Below are 27806 nucleotides of genomic sequence, written 5' to 3' on the forward strand. Positions count from 1 at the left end.
TATGAGTTTTGCAACTTAGAGGCATAATAACTCGGACCTCCAGAGAAATATTTTCTTAGAGATGCAATGCTGATAAAAGGGATGAAAAGCAAAGAGATGTTTGTATTAGCACAGAACACAGAAAAAGCAGAAAAGGCAGATGCATTAGCCTATTAGATTAGCAATAGCCTTAATAATACGTGTAATCCGATCCGAAAATCCGAAATATTTATCTGATCTAAACTTTAAAATCCGATCCGATATTAATTCGGATCAGATTCAGACTGCATTTTGTAGAATCCAAAATCTGAAATGTGCTAAATCCAATCCGATCCATGCACAACCCTAATATCGACACATATTTTGTCTTCTCATCCGCTTAACTGCACATATAGATTGGAAAATATTGGTTGGTGAAGGATTGGAATGAAGGGAAAAAATGAGGCTATAAATTTATAGCACATAGAGATTGGAGAAGTATGGTCAGTGAAGGACTGAAACAAAGAAAAGAAGACCTTACAAGATCATTCAGGCCAAGTATGCAGACCTCTTCCTTGGGAAAAAATTCATGTATTTGTCTGCATATGACTTGGAATATAGGTACTTGTCATTTCTGTTTTTCTTTTCAAATAGAAAGTTTGATCAATGCTCTTCCATTGGAGTTTAAGACCTCTTGGTTATTTAGTATTACCTAAAGTCACTTTGACATAAATTTTAATTTTATATATACAGACTGACATCGAACGAGCGCCTTGGGATAACTGGTAAAGTTGTTGCCATGTGACCAGGAGGTCACGGGTTCGGGCCGTGGAAACAGCCTCTCGCAGAAATGCAGGGTAAGATTGCGTACAATAAACCCTTATGGTCCGACCCTCGCTTATAAGATAATGCAAAGCTAAAATCAATTTGGAATAGAAAGTAAAGTCATATAACCCCACAACCGCATATCAAAACTCGTGTACAAGTCGGATTGTGATAACAAGCCAACAGTACTTATGCAGAATTTTGTGTAAGCCACCTAATATCACTCCCATATGCTCTTAAACTTGCCAATGTGCTTGATATCATAAGTCATCACCAAGCTTTTATCCATTCTCCTCAACACAAACCTCTCAACCAAGACATAGCAACTGAATCTTCTCCAACCACTATTATTAGTTTCTCTGTATTGCTCAACTTGTTTAATTCTACCTTGATTTTTCCATCCACCTCTTTCTTGTTCCCACTTCATTCTTTGAACAATTTCTTGTCTCAATCCCACACTTGGTATTTCTTTTCCATTTTTATCATAGCTTCTAAACCATATTACTCCCTCAACGACATTTGTTTCATCCCATGTTGCTTTAATTCCAGCAATAAGGACAATTTCTGTGTCAACGACAACATCCACAAGTACTGAATTCCCTTCATTATTGTAGTCATTTTGACAAGTGAAAAACTGCTCCCATTTCTGTTCAAGTGTCATTTCATAGAACATTGATCTCTCCATTTGCTCTTTGACCGTTCCATCTTTGATAAACATGAAAGGACAATACCATTTCCCCACAACAACAGCTTCAGAACTTTTACAAGATGGTGTGAGATTCAACTCTGGAAGTTGTTGCCTCAACTCAGCATTGAGGCCTAGAGTATCATCACTTAGTTCATAATTTTTAGGAGTTTTGGCACAAAGATGCCAACCTTTTCGCCTTAGAAACCGCGGTGGGAAACCATCAGGAATAAGAGATTTAGAAAAAAAGCTACCTTTGGCACTGCAACTTGTGACATATAGACAGATTTCAAACTGCTGATATACCTCCTCTGGATCTAATGGCTTCGGTTTAATGTCTCGTATACATCTGCAGAAACAGCAGCTTTGCTTGTCTTCCTCCTTTGAACACATGAATGCTTTTCTGCAAAAAGGCATTTGGGAATTGTAAGATTCATTACCTTGGTCATAATAGCCAAAACAGAAACTCTAATTAGGGAGTTCAAAAAGTTTAAAGAATGTCGAACTTGAGATCCAAACCTTCAGCCTAAAGCATTTTTTGAGTCGCCTTTACCACTATACTAAAAAGATGTTACAATACACATAAACACACATATGTATATGTATATATATATATATATATATACACAAAAAAAGAGTTGAATTTACCCCTATTTGCACGGTATAATTTTCTAGCAAAAGGGATTTAATTTAACCCCCTTTGGATCATATAGATCCTCCCTTGACCTTGGTTTATTTTTATTCGGGCAAAGATACAAAACCAGAAATGAGTTTTGCCATAATAAATTGTTATGCACTCCAATTAATGAAAGGCTAAGACACAATAATAAGGCTGAACTTTGTAAGCTGATTTCTTCTAAAGCACAAACAGGATTTCGAATATTCATATTTATGCTATTACCAGCTCCAGAGCGGACCGAGGATTTGAAAGTGGCAGGACCACCATTGCGAATAAAATTTGAGAAAATGCTAGAGTTAGCATCGAACCTAGGCACCGCACCAAAAGTCAAGTTGTGTTCCCCTAAATCGACCAATACAGTTGCCTAAGATTTTAATCTTAGGATGACAATCAAAATATACCTGTTATTTAAAATATATATACGTATGTACATATGTTTTTTCTGACGTTTTAGGGGGCTGGTGACCCCCTACCCAAAGGGTAGGTCCGCCTCTGACTAGCTCATGTCAATTATTAAAAAACACAATTAGACTCTCACACAAAATTAAATGTGTAGATAAAGTAACATACCCTTTGTTCTTTCCATGAGGTTTGATAGCATAATAATGATTGGAAGACAATGGCTTATTAAGAACTGGAATGAACATTACATCTTCCTTTAGAATAATCTTGTTCTCACCATCACCAGCTTCGTATCGAACAGTCAACTTCTTGTTCTGAGGGAAAGGCAGGTCCATGATATCATGATTTTTGCAAAGTCCAAAACAACAATATGTTTCAGATTCCTCATCTTGAACCACTAAGTAACCTGAATTTGGACCTTCAGGAGGCAATGAAAGAGCATCTGGATTCTGTTGGTAGTAAGAAAGAGGCCTTGTCACATACATTTTCAGCAAAAACTGCAAACTGTTTTTAATTTCTGTCTAAAAAATTTCTCTGTGGATCATGTTAATAATCTCTCTCTCTCTCTCTCTATATATATATATATATATGACTAAAAATAACTCATTAGGCCATAGAATCAGCTAGTCATCAACATGATGATAAATTCTTTATTTTCTTTTGGCCTTCTGTTAGTCTTAGGTTGACTTTCTGCAGCAATCCACATAGGTTCTATCTCAGGAATTTGTTCCAAGTGTCCACACCATTTCTTGTGTGTGAAGGATATCATGGAGATTCATGATCTCGTTTAATTTTAAAATTTAAGCTTCTGCACAGGAACAGCTTATCAAATAGTCAAAGCTGAAAAGAATAATTTATTGCTTTAGTGACAAAGTGGCATGGTTTATTCTGTGTATTTATTAATCCCACACCTATTCAACATATAAACAAACATTTTATATGTTTGACAGTAGATGGAGATGTTTTGGGAGGGCTTAATCAAATCGATTTAATTTAAATACACTGATAATGTAAAGAAGTTTTACTCTATCACTGTATTTTTAACATTTTGTAGCAAGGTGATATGCTTTATTATTCGGTTTACTAATCCCACCTGTAATTATCATTTCGCTATTCTAATAGTATAAAAATATTATTTTATATAGTGTTAGTCTATACAAGTTAAACTCAATGAAGACTATTTAATGCAGACAAATCATTTTTTATCTAAGTGCAGGGGTTTTCTAGTCGGGATAATATCCTGCCATGCTGTTTCAGAGAAGGTTGGAGGAAATTTCCTTGATACATGAACTATAGTAGAATATTGAAACAACGTTTACTAAAAGTTCAGTAAGAAAAAAACTAGAAACAAAATTAAACATGTTTCTTTTCATTTATCCAAAATCTGGAAATATAGGTCAAGCCAGGTGAATATAATGCAACTTCAAGAGTTCCCATTTGAATCATCATTGTATAAGAAATAATGAAAAGTGCTGCCTTCTGTGCTGAAAAGGAGTAGATATGTACAGTCTCATTCCCATTTGCTTCCAATCTTATGGGTGCCTAAAATTGTAAGTCATTACCAAGTATACAGATGCAAGATGGTATTGATAAATGAAATGCAGCTTTGAAGACTTTGTAAAGCAAGTAACTAAGAATGCGAAAAAAGAAAACATACAATTTTTAAACTAAACTATACCAAAAACACAGAAACAAAACATCATATTCCGGAGGAAGTAAGACAAAACAAATACTACTAAACTATCTCAGTCTTCGGATAAACATTTGAGACTTGAAAATTGTCGCCCATGACAGTCTTGAGTGAGTAAAAACTTGGAATGTATTTAGTCGCTGCAGTGTATTTAGTCGCTGCAGTGCCACTACCGTAAACATTGACCTTTCTAAACTTTTTCTCGTTTGGATTGTAAGAGACTAGCTCTGTGCCACGCTTGCTTTGCATCAATATTTCTCCATCTTTCCAGATCAAGATTGGTACAAAACCACCTTGATGGATATCAGGCGGAAGACAATCAATCAAAATGCGAGTTTTAGTCCATGATTCAGCTATTCCATATTCTTTCATCCACCATATATCAATATGTTGCCAATAGCTACTCGTATTATCAGACAAACACAGACAATTCCCCAATTCTACTAACATCAAGCAAAGGGATGGAGTTTCCAAACCAGGTGGAGCTGGCAAGGAGTTCACCTCTTCTGTCGCGATATTAAAAGAGTAAATGCTGGCACTTTTTTTAAAGATTTTTAAGATCCATCCAATGAAGAGCATCATTGACATTAACATTACTAAGTGCTCCCCATAAAGGGCATGGAGCTTCCCCCACATTTCTCCATTTCTCATCAATTCCAAGAGGATAAACCTCCAATTCTAATACTTCAGGACGACCTCGAAACTTTCTAGTTACTAATCTCAATACTTTATACTGTCCAGAGACCTCACTAAAGCAAAATCCATAAACAATATGACGAATTCTTTTCTCCCTTCCGAGCAATTTAACCTTGAAATACTCATCCAAAAGAGGATTGCTAATGTAAATTGAATGATCATCATACGTCTCACCATTCAATAAACAAATGAACCCATTACATGAACCAATTAAGGTCATGTTTTCTTTAACACAACTAACACCAAATAAGTCATCATCCGAAATCAAATTGCTAGGTTGAGGTAGGTGAAATTTACGGCTCAACATAATGGGTCTGTTTTGGGGGTGAGAATTAGTCATAATCTGCTTTGAGTTCAAGAAGTAACCCCACCGAGTCATTAATCGAAAGCAAAAGACAGGGAAAATTATGTGATCTTGTGTGATACAACTTAGCAAATAAAGGGTCAGAAGTTAAAATATTATACCAACGTTTGCAAACGCTCTTACAGCGAAAAACGGGCTTGATTGGCAATTTTGAAAGGGTTTCCACCATTATCACCCTTGGAAAGTCCATAATTGTGACTTCATAGGTCTTTCTTCTTCGTTTGCAATCACAGTTGAAACTTAACATTGGGTTTGAGACAGTGATAGGAACATCGAAAAGTTTGGATTCCAGTTTTTCTCTTGCCAATTTCTTTCAGTGAACAAGTCGCCAGTTTTCCCCCAATTTTTAGGGCTTTCGCCTGGGTAGTTTTGGCGCGGAATGAGCGAGTCTACAAGGAAATGGCCGGAAGTCTAAAGCATGATTTCAGTAATTTCTATTCAGTTACTGTATTATTTAATTTAGTGAAAATGACCAATTGAATCCAAAACTATTCGAAATACGACAATTTTGCCCTGCGTTTCATTTTGGGCACAAAAATACCCCCATTATTAGCAAAATAGCTCACATATGCCCCTCTCAACTAACAGAACTCCACCTTAGATAAAAACCATTTAAAAAAAATTGCTGAGATGGAATTCCAACTTGGACAAAAGTGTTATACCCCATATTTTCTTATGTGAGAGTACGTTGAAAGTCAATTGATGTAAGCTAAAAAATGAGATCGTCTTTGAAAGTACCTAAAGTAAGTTAATCATGTTACCTTGGAGGTTACAAATCTTTAAGATCATGGATAACAAGTACCAAGAGAGTTGAATGGCTTAGAAGCTAAACAAATTGAAGAAAATGAGTTTCGTCGAAAGTCAACAAGTTGAAAATATCATAACATATACTTTTGGGATAAGAATAGGGTGCGTAACATGATAAGGAGGTTATGTTATGAGTTATTTTAATCGTATGATAGTCGTGTGTAACGTTTTGAAGTCAAGTGAGTTGTGAAACAAAAGTTGGCAAAGGTCATCACAAGTTATATTCATAATGTGCTGAAAATTAGGTCAAATATAGCAAAGCTTTTCTCCTAATACACTTGACAGGATGATCCACATATCAAATTGAAGATCTACGAGTCTAGTTTATAACTTATTAAACCATTCGTCGATACGATATCGGAGTAGAGAGATATTCGCGTTTTTGCGAGAATGCGCAAGCAACTCCCAATAGGACCCACTTAAGCGGTGGTTGACCTACTTCGCTTTAAAAACGATTTGGACGACCTTTATTTCTCATTTGACCCAATCTCGTCCCTACACTCCTCCTAACCCTCCTAAACAGATACCATAAAGGTTTGAAGAGATTACATCATATATCAATATCAAAAGTTAGTTCTAGTGAAGAACAACACCTCTTTGAGGTTATGTTGTCATTGAGGAATTGTGGCTTGTGTTTGACTGAATTTTCAAGTTGTTGCTACTGGCTAAGGTGAGCATGACAACCTACTAATTGTGCTTAAGCTTCCTTGTATGTTGGTTAAGTTGTTATGATGATAAACTACAAGATAATACTTGGATTAGCTTGAGATGGTGTTGTTCTTGATAGATTGATTTGAAAGGTGCTCTTATGGACATTAAGTGGCTGGAAATTATGGAAAATAAGTTGGCTATGATATTCTTAGTATGATTATGTTGGTTTACATGTCAATCTTGTTGAGGAAATTGGTAACTAGAAAAGAAATGGCTATATAGCACTTGGAAGTTGTCCACAGTGATATTATCTTGTGTTAGGCTATTTCGGGTAACTTTGAAATTGAGTAAAAGGTTGGAAATCCTTTAAAAGGTATTGGTTATTATACCGGATATATTACTAAGTTCAAGAATGAATGATAATGGGGTTGAAGGGTGCTAAAGGGATTCAATCCGAGCTTGCCACTCGTCGTGATATGTTGATGACTTGTTAATGAAATATTTTGTACCCTATTGTTGATGTTGTTCTTATTGTATTCTTCTGGTTGTTGTTGTTGGCATATATTATTGGAGGAGGCCCTTGTTATAGGGGAGATGGTGCCCAAATTTACATAAACGAGCTATTAGTTAAAGTTGCGGACTTAGTCTTTACTCAGCACAGATTTTGAATCTCCTTATGCTATGGTAGATTGAGTTGAGTTGTTTGAAGAATTTCTTGGAAGGTATTAAGGACTCAACATAGTTAAGGTATGTTAAGTCTATCCCTTCTTTCCTTTTTGGCATGATCCATATGATACAAATGAAACGAGCAAACGTGGAACTTTCACAAATGACTCTATTCTTAGAAGCACTAGGGTGCCTATGTTCTTGATTACCCATGTGTCCTATTATTATATCATATGTTCATGCATCTCAGAAAATACGTAAGTTGATAAAGTTTATTTCATGATATTAACCGAAGGCATATTGATCTTATGACATCCCGATAGATCTTATTGACTTACTTCTTATGCATTGCATTTATTTATACATGTATATTGACCCATGACCAGATGGCGTTATATACGCATATATTATATGTATATGGGGTATGGGGAAAGGTTATGGCGTTATATACGCACCACCACCTGATCAGCTAGTATACGTTGATGATTTCGCTCATAGAGGTTGAGATAATATGATGGGATGTCCTCAGAGGCTTAATAATGTTATACACGCATATACATATGCATGATATGCCATTTATACGCATATGCCTGACATTAAAAATGTTTCATGATTCACAGAATTATTCACACTTACATTTTGAGTTATTTACTCTATGTTTCTTCCATGTCTTTTATATACTACTTTCATACCTTACATACTCGGTACTTTATCTGTACTGGCATCCGTTTTGTTTGGAGACGTTGCGTTTCATGCCCGCAAGTCCCGATAGACAAGTTGACAGTCCTCCTAGTAGGCTATCAGCTCAGCAGAAAATCCAGAAGGCAGTTATGGATAATAGCATCGGTGAAGGTGGTGATGAAGCTTTATTTTGGAGATAACTTGCCCAAATTGGAATGTAGAGCGAAAAATACTTAATGTTTGATTGGTTTAAATATTTTAAAAAAAATATTATTCTTATGGAAATAAATTTTCTACTAATAGGAGGAAAAATATTTTTCGTAACTTTCCGGGGTTCCCTGCTTAGCACTATAACAATTGCAAGCAAATTCAGATACAAGTTCATCTATCTCTTACAAGCCTAACTACTATGTGATGTATTGTCATCATTTTTTTTTTTTTTTGAATAAGATGTTACCATGATATGTTGATTGGTTTATAATGCTCTCTGTACCATGAAACTCTGACCTCTTTCTGGTTTTTACATTCATTTCTGGAAGAAATTTGGTGTTATTTTCAAATTTTGCTTGACCTAAGAATAATTAGTTGACTCTCGCTTTTTTTCAAATCTTGTCCGCTAATACAATAACTATTAATCTCAAACAAGTTGGGATCGGCTATATGAATCTTTACGTCTATACATTACATCTCAGTCCTCAACAAAAACCATAACCTTAACATTTTGAATCGATGATGGGGAATGAATGGTGCCAATATTTTTTTTATTACAACTACTATACCAAGAACAAAATTTCTTCACTTAAAAATCAACCTTTCTCTTCCTTTGTTTTGGAAAAAACTGTGCCAGATTCTTAGTAAGATATGAAGATACCGGTCAAAATTGCAAACTTTTGCACACTTCTGATTCCCGTATAAACCTTAACATTAAATTAAAGGTTTTTTTACACGCTCGGTCCTTTTTTAACCATTATTTAAAAAAATAGTATTATTTATTGTTTATTTTATAAAGAGTACTTTTTTTTATTATTAACATATTATAAAAATTAAGCTCAATATTTAATAAGTTAACTGACTCACTAATTACATGAAATACTTTTTTGTCCATCTCCATTCTCCCTTTCCAATATTCATCTTCTTCACTCTATTTTTGAAAATCTGCTGCATATGTGAATGTCACATAAATTCAAGATGTATTGATTTATACGTCTTTTATACTTTGTATATTAAGTATAATTTTAATTCAAAATATATTTATATGTATATAATTGTTGTATATTTATTTGGAAAGTGCCATGTTATCACGACTCAAATTCACCTGTAGGTCGTGATGGCGCCCAACACTACAGCTAGGCAAGCCAACTAATAAATGAAGCATACATTGATAAAATTTAAAACCAAGAAAATATAAACCCAAACTCTACCAATATGTGTGCCAAGACCCGGTGTCACAAGTGAATGAGCATCTAGTAGATTATACAAAACTTCAAATACTGTCTGAAATGAAATAGACAGAATGTAAATATAAGAAGAGACACTGGTAGTTGCAGAACGGCTCAGAAAGGCAGCTCACCACTATGCCTCGGGATGACGTGGGTATGTAATGATAGGCCCTCTACTAGTACTTGTCTCAGATCCTGCACAAAAAGTGCAGCAAGTGTAGTATGAGTACGTAAACAACGTGTACCCGGTAAGTATCAAGCATAATCTACAAGTGGTAGAGACGAGATGGTCGACTTTGACACTCACTATGGGTCAATAATAATAACTGAAATAAAACTAGAATTTTTAAATTAGCATGATTTACTGAATCTACGATAATTTATTTAATCAGCAGAAATAATCAAATTCCTTCAAATGTAACAATTCTCAATATATTAATTAAATTCCTTCAATTCAAATAAATTCTAATTTATCAATTAAATCTCATTTACAGGAGTAACAATTAATTCCTAAATAAGTAAGAATAATAATTCATTAAATTTCAAGGATTTTCCAATTTATTAATTAGCTTCCCAAGCTGAAATAAATTATTAAAGTATCATGTAATTATTATTATTATTAAGCACAATTTCTGCTGAGGACGTACGGCCCGATCCAGAGTGTCGTGTACACTGCCGAGGGACGTACGACGCGATCCATAGATGCATCTATCCTGCCGAGGCATTCGGCCCGCTCCACAAGAAAGGAGGACATTTTCTTATGTGCCTCCGGAAGGAGAGTATATTTATTATAAGGTAAATTCGGGAGGAGAATAATTTCTTTTAATAATTAATTAATTTAAACAAAAAATAAGCTTATGAAAATTTCATATTTTTCTACTTTTCATAGCAATTCACAATATATACATTAATTATTTTAATTAATAAAGAATACAATTCACACAAGTAATTCATGTTTTGAGTTTTAAACTACCCGAACTTTAGCATTAATAGTAGTTACGCACGTACTCTCGTCACCTCGTGCGTACGTAGCCCCCGCAATTAGCAACAATTATTTAATTTAATCCATATGGGTAATTTCCCTCTCACAAGATTAGACAAGAGACTTACCTCGTCTTGCTCTAATTTAATCCACTATAAGGCCTTTTCCACAATTATCCAACTCTGTCTGGCTCGAATATAGCCAAAATAATTCGATACAATCACTAAAATTTATAGAAATCAATTCTATAAGAAAATACTACATTTTTAATAAAAATTCCGAAATTAATTAAGAATTCGTCCGTGGGGACCACGTCTCGGAATCCGGAAAAAGTTACGAAATCCGATAACCCGTTCAATTACGAGTCCAACCATACCAGTTTCACTCAAATCCGACTCCGAATCGATACCGAAATCTCAAAAATTCGTTTTTATGAGATTTCTAAATATTTCCCAAATTTAAATCTCAAAACACTAATTTATGGTGAAAACAATGATATACTTGTATATGTAGACCAAATTCGAGTTAGAATCACTTACGCCAATTATTTTTCCTTGAAAATCTGTCAAAAGTCGCCTCTGCTCAAGCTCAAGTTCGTCAAAAATGGCAAATGGGACGAATGTCCTCTGTTTAATAACTTACAGCTCTGTCCAGTTCGATCAAGGAGCTCGATTAGGGGAGCTCGATCTCAGGGAGCTCGATCTTGGGATCTCGATCTTGGGAGCTCGATTTTGGGAGCTCGATCATGGGAGCTCGATCATGGGAGCTAGTCATGGCCTCGATCAGGCCTCGAGCCTCGGACATGGTCATGGCCTCGATCAAGTTTGATCTTGGGTCTTGATCCTGGCCCTCGAGCCTTGCCTTCGATCGTGGCTTCGATACTGAGCCTCGTCCCTGGCTTCGACTCAGGCCTCGATCGTGGGCTCGATATATGGGTTCGATCTGGGGCTCGATCACAACCTAGAATATACAGCAGAAGGGAAAATTTCAGCCGCTTTTTAAGTCCAGCTTTTGATCCGTTAACCATCCGAAACTCACCCGAGGCCCTCGGGACCTCAACCAAATATACCGACAAGTCCTAAAATATCATACGAACTTAGTCGAACCTCTAAATCACATCAAACAACACTAAAATCATGAATCATACCCCAATTCAAGCTTAATGAAACTAAGAATTTTCAACTTCTACATTCGATGTCGGAACCTATCAAATCAACTCCGATTGACCTCAAATTTTACACACAAGTCATAAATTACATAACAGAGCTATAAAAATTTTCGGAACTGGATTCTGACTCTGGTATCAAAAAGTCAACTCACCGGTCAAACTTCCAAACTTAAATTCTTGTTTTTAGCCATTTCAAGCCTAATTTAACTACGGACTTCCAAATAAAATTTCGAACACGCTCCTAAGTCTAAAATCATCATACGGAGCTGTTGGAATCATCAAAATTCTATTCCGGGGTTGTTTTCTCAAAATGTTGACCGAAGTCAAACTTAGCACTTTAAGGCCAACTTAAGGAACCAAGTGTTCCGGTTTCACTCCAAACACTTCCAAATCCCGAACCAACCATTCCCGCAAGTCATAAATCATTACAAGCACATACAGACAGTTTTATTTTAGAAAATGGGGTTCTAAAAGTTAAAATGACCGGTTGGGTCATTACACATCTTATTTAAGATGTATTTTTAATGTATATTTCAAATATATTTTATATGTCAAGTGTCATTTTAATTCAGGATGTATTTTTTATTTGTATATTTATATGCCATCTTAATTAAATTTAAGATATTTTTTTTATATATATTTCACATGTCTAAGTGTCATCTTAATTGAAGATGTACTGTTTATGTATATTTTTTATATATTTTATATGTGTTAATTCAATATATATTTTTTATATATATGCTTTGTATATGTTAACATATATTATTATCGAAGTAAGATCTTTATGTTAATAAAGGAAGAAAGAAGGAAGAGAAAACTTAAGAAAAATAATTAAAAAGAAATCGAATGGAACAAATTTAGAAAATATATTGGCTTCGGCACAAAACAAAATTAAGAAGATGAAGAAAAGGAAGGAAAGCTAATAGATAAAGAGAAAAAAAAAGGGCATGATTTTTTGTACAAAGAATTATTGACTTTCCATTCAAATTTCTTATGTTTAGGGATTAATAATTAATATTCTTATTTTAATAGAACTATGTGCTACAAATATAAATATTTTCCTGCCACAACTATAATATTGAGTTTTATGCTAAGAATTTGTTATATTCCTTTTAAACTGTGACAGTTATGTAAAGTATGTCATTATATTTGGCCCTTAGTCTGCTGAATGTGTCTCAAATGAAGAGTCTCGTAACAAAGGTTCTATTAATTATTTCCAAAACAAATCTGCTGACATCATATTCATCTCACAAAATCATGATATTTCCAGTTGATTCTAGGTAGGGGTGTCAAATAAATGACCGAGCTGAATTTGGATCGGTTCGAATGATTGATTCAATAAATGGATGAGTCATGCACCCGTTCAAATGTTTTTTGGGCTAGATGAATTATGTCAATGTAGACTAAACAATAAACCATAACTCAATTTGCCTAACACTAACCAAGTTTTAATTTTTTTTGTCAACATATCTTAAATTTTTGATAAATATTCTATAAAGGGGCTGGTTTTGATTCTGCAACAATATGCATAGAGAAGAAGCAAGTGAGCTTGTATTACATTGCTAAATGTCACGATCCAATTCCCCCACCGTATGACGTCGTAACGGCACCTAGTCTCTATGACTAGGTAAGCCTAACATTTGCGAAATAATGAAATGAAAACATGAATTAAACAACTAACTGTTCAAAATACACAATAATCCCAAAACCCGGAACATCATAAGTCACAAGCTACAGAAGTAAATTAGTATCTCTATATACCAGAGTCTAATAACAAAAGTAAGGAAGGTAAATGACATAGGAGGAAATAGAGGGGGACTCCGATGTCTGCAGACGCGAAAGATATACATTGAAGTCTCTGTACAGCAGCAAGCACTCTCAGCTAGTAGCGAGGATGATAAGAAGTACCTGGATCTGCACAAAAAATATGTGCAGAAGAGTAGCATGAGTACACCACAATCGATACCCAGTAAGTGCAAAGCCTAACCTCGGTAGAGTAGTGACAAGGTCAGGTTCGGGCCCTACTGGAATATGATAATGAAGCAAGGCAAAAATCAAATATCGAAGTAAAATAAAGACTGAAATTTAACAAGAAAGAAATCATAGAAGGTAACCGCTCAATACACAGAAATACAACAGGCGATCTTTCGAGATACCGTCTCGTAGTCCCAAACGTAAATGTGTAGGGGGATCTCCCGAAATACCGTTCCGTAATCCCAAAGTAAATATGCAGTACATGGGGATCTCCCGGAATACCGTTCAGTAATCCCAAAGTAAATATGCAGTGCAAACAATAGAAATACAACTACATCACGAAATCTTACGATTTAGACTAAGTACCAGTCAAGGAAGAAGCAGGAAAATCACTAAGCATGCTGCACAGAGTTCACATAAGCAGATAAGACACGTAGACATGCTGTATTAGACTAAATATGATAGCTAAACATATTGGAATAACTAAATTAAGAATGAAAATAGATTAATACTCATTAAAATGGTATAACTCAAAAAACAAACAGGTTGCTGCTCAGTAAGAAAATCGGGGTTTTCCACAACTATCCCGTGTACGTACACGACGCTCACATATCACAATAGTTCCAAATCTTAAGGGGATTTTCCCCACACAAAGTTAGGCAAGTTACTTACCTCGAACCAAGCTCAATCAATCGGTCACAATGCCTTTCCCACGAATATCCGGCTCCGAATGGCCCAAATCTAGCCAAAAGCAATTACATATCATAAATAAAACCATAATAGACTAATCTAATTAATGAACTCAATACTTTAACAAAAATTCCAAAATTCGTCCTTAAAAGTCGACGTAGGCCCACATCTCGGAATCAGGTAAAAGTTACAAAATCCGAAAGCCCATTCACTCACGAGTCTAACCATATCAAATTTACTAAAATCCAACACCAAATGGTCCTTTAATTGCACAATTCAAACTTTCCAAATCCCTAGCCTCAAATTCCCAAATTTCACCTTAAATATACCCCAACTAGGTGGACAAATAAATGGGGAAGCAAGATTATTGATCAAAAATCAGCACAAGGGACTTACCTTAGGAAATGCCTCAAAAATGCTCTCAAACATCGCCCTAAACCGAGTTTGCAAAGTCCATATTAACAAAAATCACGAAACCCTTCGGTTTTAAACACTGCCCAGGCATTTCCGCACCTGCGGAGCCTGGGCTCACACCTGCACGCCCGTTGGTCCGAAAAATATGGGCGCACCTGCGAAAATGACTAACCTTGGCTGCCTCCGCTTCTGCGACAACTGGTCTGCATCTGCGCTATCGCAGGTGCGGAGAAACCATCGCACCTGCGACCACTTCTGATCTCCACCCCTTCCGCACTTGCGCTCAACCTACCGCACATGCGGCCTCGCACTTACGGCTAATACCCTCGCAGGTGCGGTCATACCAGCAAAAGACCAAACTTTAGAAATTTCTCAACTTCCATTCCAAGTCCGTTAACCACCCGAAACTCACCCGAGGCCCCCGGAACCACAACCAAACATACCAACCAATTCTAAAACACCATATGAACTTAGTTGAGCCCTCAAACCACATCAAACAATGCTAAAATCACAAATCATCCTCTGACTCAAACTTAAAGAACTTGAAACTTCTAAATTCGACAACTGATGCCGAAACCAACCAAACTACATCCGATTAACCCCAAATTTTGCACACAAGTCATATTCAATATTACAGACCTTCTCCAACTTCCGAAATCCGAATTCGACCCCGATATCAAAAATTCCACTACTTGTCAAAATCTCCAAAAAATTTGACTTTCGCCATTTCAAGCCTAAATAAGCTACGGACTGCCAAAAAACAATCTAGATACGCCCTTAAGTCCAAATCACCCAACGGAGCTAACAGAACCAACGGAATTCCATTCCGGAGTTATCTTCACACAGTTCCGACTATGGTCCAAATCCTAAGGCTTAAGCTCCCCTTTTAGGGACTAAGTGTCCCGGAGCACTCCAAAAACTAAAATGAAGCCTCCCGACAAGTCACAATAGCATAAATAGATGCGGGGGAAACATTAAATAGGGATCAGTGCTATTACTTTCAAAATGACCGGTTGTGTCGTTATATCCTCTCCATCTTAAAACAATCATTCGTCCTCGAACGAGCATAGAGACATACCTGAAGTGGTGAAAAGATGAGGATAACGGATGCGCATATCCTGCTCGGTCTCCCAAGTTGCCTCCTCGACCGGCTATCCCCTCCATTGAACCTTCACAGAAGCAATGTTCTTTGACCTTAGCTTTCTGTCCTGCCTGTCTAAAATAGCCACTGGCTCCTCAACATAAGATAGATCCTTATCCAATTGGACTGAGCTGAAATCCAATACATGAGCCGAATCACCGTAATACTCCCGGACCATAGAAACATGGAATACTGGATGAAATCCTGCTAGGCTGTCTTGAGCTTCTGAAAGCTCTCCTCACATTCCTCTGTCTACCTGAACGGAGCACCCTTCTGGGTCAACCTGGTCATAGGTGCTACAATAGATGAGAATCCCTCAACGAACCGACGGTAATACCCTGCCAAACCAAGAAAACTCCGAATCTCCATAGCTGAGGACGGTCTGGGCCAACTCTGCACTGCTTCAATCTTCTTCGGATCCACCTGCATCCCATCACTCGATACTATATGACCCAAGAATGCCACTGAGTCTAGCCAAAACTCACACTTTGAAAAATTTGCATATAACTTCTTTTCTCTCAGGGTCTGAAGCGCAGTCCTCAGGTGCTGCTCATGATCTTCCCAAGTCTGGGAGTATACCAGAATGTCATCAATAAAAACAATGACGAATGAGTCAAGATAAGGCCAGAACACACTGTGCATCAAGTGCATAAAAGCTGTTGGGGCATTGGTCAGCCCAAAAGACATCACAAGGAACTCGGAGTGACCATACCGAGTCCGGAAAGCAGACTTCGGGATATCTGGCTCCTGAATCTTTAACTGATGATAGCCGGAACGTAAATCAATCTTGGAAAATACCCTGGCATCCTGTAACTGATCAAATAAGCCATCAATACGAGGCTAAGGATATATGTTCTTCATTGTGACTTTGTTCAACTGGCGGTAATCAATACACATACGCATAAAACCATCATTCTTCTTCACAAATAACACATGAGCACCCCAAGGTGACATACTGGGCCGAATGAAACCCTTATCAAGCAATTCCTGTAACTGCTCCTTCAACTCCTTTAACTCAGGAGGAGCCATACGATATGGAGGAATAGAGATGGGCCGAGTGCCCGGCAATAAATCAATGCCAAAATCAATATATTTGTTGGGCGGCACGCCCGGAAGATCAGCTGGAAACATATCTGGAAAGTCCCTCACTATTGGAACTGGCTCAACTATAGGGGTATCAATACTGACATCTTTCACATAAGCTCGATACGCGTCACACCCCTTCTCAACCATTCGTTGAGCTTTAAGAAATGAGATAACTCTGCTGGGAATATACTCTAAGGTACCTCTCCACTCTAACCGCGGTAATCCTGGCATAACCAGCATCACGGTTTTGGCGTGACAATCAAGAATAGCATAATGGGGCGACAACCAGTCCATGCCCAAGATAACATCAAAATCTACCATGCTGAGCAATAGTAAGTCAGCTCTGGTCTCAAAATCACGAAGAGCAATCAAACACGACCGATACACGCGGTCCATAACAAGAGAATCTCCCACAAGAGTAGACACATAAATAGGGGAATCCAAAGAATCCCGAGATACGCCCAAATACGGGGCAAAATAAGAGGACACATAAGAATATATAGAGTCTTGGTCAAATAATACCGACGCATCTCTATGACAGACCGGGACAATACCTGTAATGACAGAATCAGAAGTGACTGCCTCCGTACGAGAAGGAAGGGCATAATATCTGGCCTGACCTCCCCCTCTAGGGTGACCTCTACCTCCCCGACCTCCACCTCGAGCTGGCTGAGCAGGTGGGGTGGCAGCTAGTGTTGTAATCATAGCCTGAGGACCCGATGGAGCATGCTATGGCTGAGAAGTCTCTAGAGGTGCACCCCTCCTTAATCTGGGCAATCCCTCACCATATGGCGAGTGTCGCCCCACTCAAAACAAGCTCTGGGAGGGCGTGGCTGTTGTGAATGGCTCGGGCCATATCTGGTGGACTAGCCACTAGGAATACCCCATGCAGGAGGCATACTAGATACTGGCGGTGCATAATAAGGCTCCTGGGGCCTAGAAGGGACCGGAATACCACGGGCGGCTGAGCTGAATGGAAGGGACGACTCACATAACCCCTACCATGGCGAGTTGTTGGGGCACGAGCAACAGAATAAGAACCAGTCTCTCGAGACCTCTTGGCCTCCCTCTCCTCTCTATCCCGGGCAAGCATGCCCTCCAATCTCCTGGCGATACTCACATCCTGCTGATAAGAAATATCCATCTCCAACTCCCTGGCCATACTAATCCGGATGCTGGGGTGGAGTCCCTCAATAAATCGTTGAACCCTCTATCGAACTTTGGAAACCAAGGCCGGTGCATGTCGAGCCAAATCACTGAAGCGAACTGCATACTCGGACACAGTCATAGCACCCTGGCGCAACTACTCAAACTCCGCAGGCCATGAGTCCCTTAGGCTCTGAGGGATATACTCTCTCAAAAACATGTTCGAGAACTGAGTCCATGTAAGTGAAGTTGCCTCAGCCGGACTACTCAACTCATAAGCACGCCACCATTGATAGGCTGCTCCTCTAAGCTGGAATATAGTAAAAGAAAACATGCTCGTCTCCGCTACGCCCATAGTACGGAGAATACAATGACACTACTCCAGAAAACCCGGAGCATCATCTGTAGCCAATATGCTGAAGGTAGGTGGGTGGTACTTCTTGTACCTCTCAAGTCTGAGTTGCTCCACCTCAGAAGTTGCTGCCCTAACTTCTGGCTGAGCTAGAGCTACCGGCTACATTGGTACAATCTCTGAAACCTGGTCGACCTGAACTCACTGCTCTGGAGTACCAGCGACGGGAGTTTGTGCTCCTCCCCCGGCCTGAGATGTGGCAGGAGAAAGTGGAATTAATCCAGTCTGAGCTAAGGTGCTCAACATGCTCAGAAACTGGGCTAGAGTCTCCTGGAGGGCTAGTGCAGGAACATGTGCCTCAGGTGTCTGCCCTCCAGCTAGAGCTACTGGGGGATCCTCTGTAGCAGCTCGTGCGGGTGCTCTAGCTGCACCACGTGGACGTCCTCGGTCTCTATCCCGGCCCTAGCCTCTCGCGGCCCTAGCAGGGGGCGCGGGGTGCCTGGTCATCAGATCCGCTTGTACGTGTCCTCACCATCTATAAGAGAATAGAATGCAGAAGTTTAGAATTTTTTTTTTGAAGTCAACAATTTTCGCACGACAAGGAATCAAAGTAGTGAAATTTTCCTAACAGTTCCATAGCCTTCCGAAGATAAGTACAAACGTCTCTGTATCGATCCGCGAGACTCTAATAAACCGGCTTGTGACTTACGATACCTATGAACCTAGAGCTCTGATACCAACTTGTCACGACCCAATTTTCCCTCTGTATGACATTGTGACGACACCTAGCCTATTTGACTAGGTAAGCCTAACATTTGCGGAATAATGAAATAAAAACATAAATTAAACAACTAACTGTTCAAAATACACAGTAATCCCAAAACCCGAAACATCATAAGTCACAAGCTACAGAAGAAAACTAGTATCTCTATACACCAGAGTCTAATAACATAAATAAGGAAGGTAAATGACATAAGAGGGAATAGAGGGGGACTCCAAAGTCTCTGTATAGCAGCAAGCACTCTCAGCTAGTAGCGGGGATGATAAGAAGTACCTGGATCTGCACACAAAATATGTGCAGAAGAGTAGCATGAGTACACCACAATCGGTACCCAGTAAGTACCAAGCCTAACCTCGGTAGAGTAGTAACGAGGTCAGGTCCGGGCTCTACTAGAATATGATAATGAAGCAAGGCAAAAATGAAATATCGCAGTAAAATAAACACTAAAATTTAACAAGAAAGAATTCATATAAGGTAACAACTCAATACACAGAAATACAGTAGGGGATCTCCAGAGATACCGTCTCGTAGTCCCAAACGTAAATGATCAGGAGGATCTCCCGGAATAGCGTTCGTAATCCCAAAGTAAATATGAAAGATAGGGCGATCTCCCGGAATACCGTTCCGTAGTCCCAAGCTAAATATGCAGTACATGGGGATCTCCCGCAATACCGTTTCGTAGTCTCAAAGTAAATATGCAGTACAGGGGGATCTCCCGGAATACCGTTTAGTAGTCCCAAAGTAAATATGCAGTGCAAACAATAGAAATACAACTACATCCCGAAATCTTACGATTTAGACTAAGTACCGGTCAAGGAAGAAGTAGGAAAATCACTAAGCATGCTGCACAGAGTTCACATAAGCAGATAAGATACGTAGGCATGCTATATTAGACTAAACATGATAGCTAAACATATTGGAATAACTAAATTAGGAATAAAAATAGATTAATACTCATTAAAATGGTATAACTCAAAAAACAGGAAAACAGGTTGTTGCTGAGTAAGAAAATCGGGTTTTTTCACAACTAACCCGTGTACGTACTCATCACCTCACGTACACGGCACTCAGATATCATAATAGTTCCAAATCTTAAGGGGATTTCCCCACCACAAAGATAGACAAGACACTTGCCTCGAACCAAGCTCAATCAATCGGTCACAATGCCTTTCCCACGAATGTCCGACTCCGAATAGCCCAAATCTAGCCAAAAGCAATTGCATATCATAAATACAATCATAATAGACTCATTTAATTAATGAAATCAATACTTTAACAAAAATTCCGAAATTCATCCTAAAAGGTTGACCCGGTCCCACATCTCGGAATTAGGTAAAAGTCACAAAATCCGAAAGCCCATTCACTCACGAGTCTAACCATATCAAATTTACTAAAATCCGACACCAAATGGTCTTTCAATTCCACAATTCAAACTTTCCAAATCCCTAGCCTCAAACTCCCAAATCCCACCTTAAATACACTCCAACTAGGTAGAAAAATAAATGGGGAAGCAAGATTATTGATCAAAAATAAGCATAAGGGACTTACCTCAGGGAATGCCTCAAAATTGCTCTCCAAATTTGCCCTACACCGAGTTCGCAAAGTCCAAAATGACAAAAATCATGAAACCCTTCGGTTTTAAACATTGCCCAGGCATTTCTACACCTGCGAAGCCTGGGCTCGCATCTGCGCGCCCGCTGGTGCGAAAAATGTGGACGCACCTGCGAAAACGTCTAACCATGGCTGCCTCCGCTTCTGCGACCACTGGTCCGCATCTGCGCTATCGCAGGTGTGGAGAAACTATCGCACCTACGACCTCTGCTGATCTCCACCCCTTCCGCACCTGCGCTCAACTTACCGCACATGCGGCCTCTCACCTGCGGCTAATACCCTCGCAGGTGCGATCATACCAGTAAAAGACCAAACTTCAGAAATTTCTCAACTTCCATTCCAAGTCTGTTAACCACCCGAAACTCACCCGAGGCCCCCGAGACCTCAACCAAACATACCAACCAATCCTAAAACACCATACGAACTTAGTCGAGCCCTCAAACCACATCAAACAATGCTAAAATCACAAATCATCCTCTGATTCAAACTTAAAGAACTTGAAACTTCTAAATTCGACAACCGATGCCGAAACCAACCAAACCACGTCTGATTGACCCCAAATTTTGCACACAAGTCATACTCAACATTACAGATCTACTCCAACTTTCGGAATTGAAATTTGACCCCGATATCAAAAAGTCCACTACCGGTCAAAATCTCCAAAAATTCGACTTTCGTCATTTCAAGCCTAAATAAGCTACGGACCTCCAAAACACAATCCGAAAATGCCCCTAAGTCCAAAATCACCTAACGGAGCTAACGAAACCGACGGAATTCCATTACGGAGTCGTCTTCACACAGTTCCGACTTCGGTCCAAATCCTAAGGCTTAAGCTCCCGTTTTAGGGACTAAGTGTCCCGGAACACTCCAAAAATCAAAATGAAGCCTCCTCACAAGTCACAATAGCAGAAATAGATGCGGAAGAAACAGTAAATAGGGGATCGGGGCTATTACTTTTAAAATAACCGGCCGGGTCGTTACACTAAACAAGTAATTAATGATTCACTAAAAAGTGAATATGATATAAGTTAATTAATTTTTCTTTTTATATGAAAATAATGTTTTTATAGTAAAACAATTTGGATTTTGATGTAATGCATATTGATTTTTGGCAAATTAAATCAAAATATGAAAATTAAATTTGAATAATTAGAGATATATTAAGAATTTTACCTATATTGATAATTAGAGTTTCACAGTTTTTTTTTTGTTTTTTTTTATTTCAACATAGGCACGAAATCATGATAAAAATGATAAGTATTGAGCACAAAACGTCAAATAGCTGGGGCATTTGCATCTATACCCAATTTTTGGGTCACCGTTTAACTTATACCCGCTTTGCAAAAAAAATTACAAGCGTACCCACTTTTCGGGTAACTTCAGATATAAGGGCCTGAAGTAGCAAACATTTATGTCTGAAGTTTGAACTTCAAAATTTTTTGCCTAAAGTGTAGCCTTATCAAAGCAAAACTTCAGATATTTTGGCCTGAAATTTGGCCTCACTTGCAAAGGCAATCACACAAACTTCAATTCATAAGCAAGGGCAAACTTCAATTTAATTGTGTATATCTGAAGTTTTAACTTCATAATTTTTTGCCTGAAGTGTAGCCTTATCAAAGCAAAACTTCAGAAGTTTTTGCTTGAAGTGTAGCCTTATCAAAGCAAAACTTCAGATATTTTTGCCTGAAGTTTGGCCTGACTTGCAAAGGCAATCACGCAAATTTCAGTTCATCAACAAGGGCAAACTTCAGTTCAATTGTGTATGTCTGAAGTTTGAACTTCAGAAGTTTTTGCCTGAAGTGTAGCCTTATCAAAGCAAAACTTCAGATATTCTTACCTGAAATTTGGCCTGACTTTCAAAGGCAATCACATAAACTTTAGTTCATAAGCAAGGGCAAACTTCAGTTTAATTGTGTATATCTGAAGTTTGAACTTCATAATTTTTCGCCTGAAGTGTAGCCTTATCAAAGCAAAACTTCAGTTATTTTTGCCTGATATTTTGCCTGACTTGCATAGGCAATCACGCAAACTTCAGTTCATAAACAAAGGCAAACTTTAGTTCAATTGTGTATGTCTGAAGTTTGAACTTCAGAATTTTTTGCCTGAAGCGTAGCCTTATCAAAACAAAACTTCAGATATTCTTACCTGAAGTTTGGCCTGACTTTCAAAGGCAATCACACAAACTTCAGTTCATAAGCAAGGGCAAACTTCAGTTTAATTGTGTACATCTGAAGTTTGAACTTCAGAATTTTTTGCCTGAAGTGTAGCCTTATCAAAGCAAAACTTCAGAATTTTTTGTGTGAAGTGTAGCCTTATCAAAACAAAACTTCAGATATTTTTGCCTGAAGTTTGGCTTGACTTGCAAAGGCAATCACGCAAACTTCAGTTTATAAGTAAGGGCAAAGTTCAGTTCAATTGTGTATGTCTGAAGTTTGAACTTCAGGATATTTTTCCTGAAGCGTAGCCTTATCAAAGCAAAACTTCAGAATATTTTTGCCTGAAATTTGGCATGACTTGCAAAAGCAATCAGGCAAACTTCAGTTCAATTGTGTATGTCTGAAGTTTGAACTTGAGAATTATTTTTTCTTGAAGTGTGGCCTTATTAAAATAAAACTTCAAAATAAGGCTCAATTAGAAGACATGCGAATTGACGAAACGGGCTATAATTTCATCATCAGAACAAGTTAATTTGGAAGTTGGAATAGTTAACATGAACAAACTTGGTCGAAAAACACAATATGCTTATCTTGCAGTTGCAGAGCCATGGCCAAAAGTTTCAGGATTTGCAAAAATGGACTTATCAACAAGGAAAGTTCAGAAATATATGTATGGAGATAAAAGATATGGAGGTGAGCCATTATTTTTACCAAGAAACATAAATTCGGATAGCGAAGATGACGGTTTTATTCTTGCATTTTGCCATGAACTAAGAGATACAGTTCAGTATGAACTCTCAAGATCCTAAACTGGGGAAAAAATAATGGGTTTGGTCAGATCCTAAATTGAACTGCTCTCAACCTCATCAAAAAAGAAGAGGAGGAAGAAAGGAATGCATGGGTCAGGAGGAAGAAGAGGAGGCGTCTGAAGTTGTTAAAATTAAGGTATATGTTAAATAATTTTAAAAATATGGGTATAGGTTAAATGAGGGTGACCAAATATGACGCCTCGTACAAATTCTACCAAACAACTTCGTGTAATTTGGGACATAGGTGTACTAATTTACCTATATCTTTGGGCCTTGGAATTATGAAAATTGTTACAAGCCAATAAGTAATTAAACATAAAATACTAATTACTAAAACCTATTATGCTACTTCTACTTAAACTAAGTTATTTCAAGTATCTTCATTGGCAAGACACAAAGTATTCCAACGATTATGAGTAGCAAACTACAATATATTGAATATGTTTTCTTTCATATAATTTAGATTTACCTTTTTGAATATTTAAACTTCTATAGACTTTATTCTAGAGTCCTACCTTGGTTACTATCTTTCCACTCGTGTGATTTTTATTTATTTTTATCTTTGATTGGATTCTTTTACGTTGTTGTAGAATAATTGATGGATCAGCCATCTTTCATGTTTTTTTATTCATCACCCTTTAAATAATAAAAATGTCTAGAGAGTTTTGTTACATCCTATAAAAGAACGTATGTTATTGCACTGGTGAATTTTACATGACATTTAAAAAAAATCAAAAATTAACCGAACCGTACCGATACAGAAGAGAAACCGACATGATTGGGACAATTTCGAAAAATCTAATTTTGGTTATACATAATAGAATAACCGAAAAATTGATATGATACAAGTTTTATAAAATAATCGGTTGAACCGAACCATTGACACCCCTAGTTTTAGGAATAAAAGTGCTTCCATCTTTAATAGGCATTACATAGTATTAGTCGGTGCTCTCAAAGCAGGTATCGAACATTGGGTGAAAAAAAAATTCAGTAGTCTTATGAATAAGATTGAAGCCCTACTACTAAGACACTTTTAATATCATGAACAACTGTCTTCAAAGAAATTTTCTAAATAAAAATAAATATGTCAGTCACAACTGTTTACAGCAAACGTTAAATTTCTTTCAAATTTATCTATCATACACTTCTCTTTTCTTTTTATTTAACAATCAAAAGTATTTCTCGTGCAAAATTATGTAGTGTCAAGATCGAAGATCGGTCCCAAATCAGAAAAAAGAAAAAAAACAGAGGAACGAGAGAAAAGGAGCAAAACGCTTCTTTTTATGCAAAAACAAAATTTTATCAACAAACAAGATCTAAGGTAGGGCAATGGTTCAGATTTAGGCTTTTAAATGTTCTTAGTACAGATTTGGACCACAAAACCATTTGTGGTTAAAGCCCATTTAGAGGGTCGGTTCTCATTTTTCTGAAAATGACTCAAACCTCTCTGAATTGACCCACATTCATTCAGATTTCATACATCTAAAGTCTACAAAATATGAGTATTATTCTAGTCTGCAAAAGATTTATTGTTGGAAGGGAGTGCATTAAAATAAATTTTAATAAGTATTCTAAATGTGTTCTCCATTGTTTTCCTTTACTTAGAATATCATTTTTGTTTAATCTTGTGATTTTCGAAGTTTACTAACTCAACTAATTTAGATTCGTGGATGGTAAGTTCACTATGGAATGTAAAACGTTCATTACTGTGAACCTAAGAGCTCTAGTTAAAATAAAAGAATTTCAACCACCCTTCAACATCCTTAATATAATAGAGCTATTATCACTTTCAAGTACTAAAAAATACTAAATAATTACACTTCATTTTCTTATGACAATACAGAATTAAAAGTAAAAGATAATTATCAAAATCTATGTTGAATTAGAGACAGGATAATACCTTTCTTGAGATGGTTACCTTGTTGATTTTCTTTTAGCTTCTCCCCAAACTTATAATGAGCATAAAATGTACTATATACACCAACAAACATAATTAAGAAAAGGGGGGGAAAAGCCAAATAGAACAGCTATTTGTGTGTGTATTGTTTTACTCCACAAGAAGAAAAAAAAAAAAAAAGCATATAGAAGAGAATCAACCTTAGAGAAAAAGAAAAGAGAAAAGCAAATAAAAGCAGAAAAATAGGTAAAGTTTTGTAGTATTTACTTTTCTTACTATTAAAAAGTATTGCTTCCTATGCAAAATTATCATCTAAACATGAGCTAGTGCTAAAATAGCTCGATATACTAAGCTCCAAGCTCAAAGCTGCACATAATTTGAGGAAAGCTCGGATCATATTAAATCTTATATAGCAATCTCTCTTTACCATTGTTCAAAGTCTCCCTTCTAAGTGAGAGATAGTGCTATGAACAAAAAGCATAACCAAAGAGAATAGTACAAATCTGTCTTATTTCAAGAACTCTTAAGACTTAAAAATCAAATTACTATTAATTGCATCATCTCTTTTTCTTGTACTTTTCCTCCCATCTGAAGTTGTTTGCCTGAAAATCCATTTCCACACTTTGTTTCCTTTGCCATGACTACTACTACTACTACCTCTTTTGATCTTTCTGTCATATTCATTCATTCTACAAGATCCACCTCTTAAATTCCCAATTGAAGCTGCAGAATCATATCCATTATCTGAACTATTACCAAGTCTTTTACCATAAAAATCTGATCTTGTCTCTGATGATAAATCAAGCTTCAAATCTATAAATGCTGAATCATCCATTATAGTACTAAAATCACTTTCCTTAACAGGAAATGTATTATTTCCCTTATTTGGAACACTAAAATTCTTGAAATTACTACCACTCTTTCTTGGCTCATGATCAGAATCAAATAACAAACCCCCTGTAACATCAGAAATTTTTGCACTTGAAAATCTATATTCACTGCCAAAATCATCACCTCTAAAACTACATAATGATCTTGATCTTGAAACTCCCATAACTGCATCAGATACACAAATATCACTTTTTTCATCAACCCCAATTGTACCCTTTTCTCTTTTCTTTCTAAAAAGTCTCTTAATCTTCCAAAAACCATTTTTACTTTTCTTGATTTCTACGCAGTTGCTGCTACTTCTTAGCAAGATCACTTGTTCTGACTGTGACTGCTGAATTGGTAAACTTTGATCAGTATTTTTCTCATTTTCTAATAAAAATGAGATTCTACCAACACTGCCAACCTCAACAGAACAAGAATTTCTATAAGAAGAGATATCATCAGAGCAAGAACAAGAAGAGAGTCTTTGCTCACCACACTCAGAACATACTAAATTGACCAATCTGTCTTTTAAACAGTAACTGCAGATTCCAACAGTAGATGTATTTGGGTGTTTGGTACATGGTATAGTTGATGAAATAGAGTAATTGAAATCTGAGAAGTTGTTGTCTACAGCTGCAGCTTTGCCTCTATCTTTCATGGCTTCTTGAAATTCTTGATTATTTGATGAAAAGAACTGGTATTTTCTAGAGAATTTTGAAGTGTAGGAAATGAAATGAACAGGGAATAACTAATGAGGGGATGTTGTAGGTATTGTTTATAGGGTAGTATAGTATGTGACTTTTTTTAATAGGAAAAGGGGAAAGAAGAGAGAATGTAAGAGTCCACTTTACGTTTGTTTATGAAAGAAATAGTAGTAATTGCAACCGTGGGGTGAAGGGGGTGGAAGAGTGTCAACTGCAGGTATTATTGTCTGGGGCCCAGCGGCTCATTTAGTAGGCTTTGGACATAAAAAATTTAATTTTTGAAAAAAAAATATTTGAAGTTAAGTTAAAAATTGATATTTTGAATTTGAAATTATGTCTGTACATGTATTTTAAGAAATTCATTTTCGAAAAAAATTCAAAAACTTGAAAATTTTCATAGACAAACACAAATTTGAAAGAAAAAAATTTATTAGGGGTGGACGTTTGGGCAGTTCGGATTGGATATGAACATTTCGGCT

General features: G+C 37.1%; 3 protein-coding genes across 3 annotated transcripts; all 3 read right to left on the reverse strand.

Moving 5' to 3' along the window:
* Positions 1–911: 911 nt before the first annotated feature.
* Positions 912–3100, reverse strand: LOC104118164 (uncharacterized). Its single transcript, XM_009629355.4, has 2 exons — positions 2718–3100; positions 912–1871 (listed from the first exon to the last, which is right to left on the reverse strand). Exons 1-2 carry the CDS (start codon positions 3032–3034, stop codon positions 1004–1006), a joined length of 1185 nt encoding a protein of 394 aa, XP_009627650.1. The 5' UTR covers positions 3035–3100; the 3' UTR covers positions 912–1003.
* Positions 3101–4284: 1184 nt separating this feature from the next.
* On the reverse strand, positions 4285–4875 carry LOC104118165 (F-box protein At3g07870-like). The gene has a single exon (XM_070187078.1). It carries the CDS (start codon positions 4873–4875, stop codon positions 4285–4287), a length of 591 nt encoding a protein of 196 aa, XP_070043179.1.
* Positions 4876–26126: 21251 nt separating this feature from the next.
* On the reverse strand, positions 26127–27465 carry LOC104118163 (uncharacterized). Its single transcript, XM_033661795.2, has one exon. It carries the CDS (start codon positions 27279–27281, stop codon positions 26274–26276), a length of 1008 nt encoding a protein of 335 aa, XP_033517686.1. The 5' UTR covers positions 27282–27465; the 3' UTR covers positions 26127–26273.
* Between the last annotated feature and the right edge of the window lie 341 nt (positions 27466–27806).

The sequence above is a fragment of the Nicotiana tomentosiformis genome, chromosome 10 (genome assembly GCF_000390325.3).
Source record: "Nicotiana tomentosiformis chromosome 10, ASM39032v3, whole genome shotgun sequence".
Classification (NCBI taxonomy): Eukaryota; Viridiplantae; Streptophyta; class Magnoliopsida; order Solanales; family Solanaceae; genus Nicotiana; species Nicotiana tomentosiformis.

Bases quoted from the DNA above. Each gene is read 5' to 3' on its own strand.
- LOC104118164 (XM_009629355.4), bottom strand. From the start codon at position 3,034: ATGTATGTGACAAGGCCTCTTTCTTACTACCAACAGAATCCAGATGCT. The intron at 1,872-2,717 runs GTATGTTACTTT...GCCTTTTTGCAG, and splicing joins CCTCATGGAAAGAACAAAGG to AAAAGCATTCATGTGTTCAA.
- LOC104118165 (XM_070187078.1), bottom strand. From the start codon at position 4,875: ATGTGGGGGAAGCTCCATGCCCTTTATGGGGAGCACTTAGTAATGTTA.
- LOC104118163 (XM_033661795.2), bottom strand. From the start codon at position 27,281: ATGAAAGATAGAGGCAAAGCTGCAGCTGTAGACAACAACTTCTCAGAT.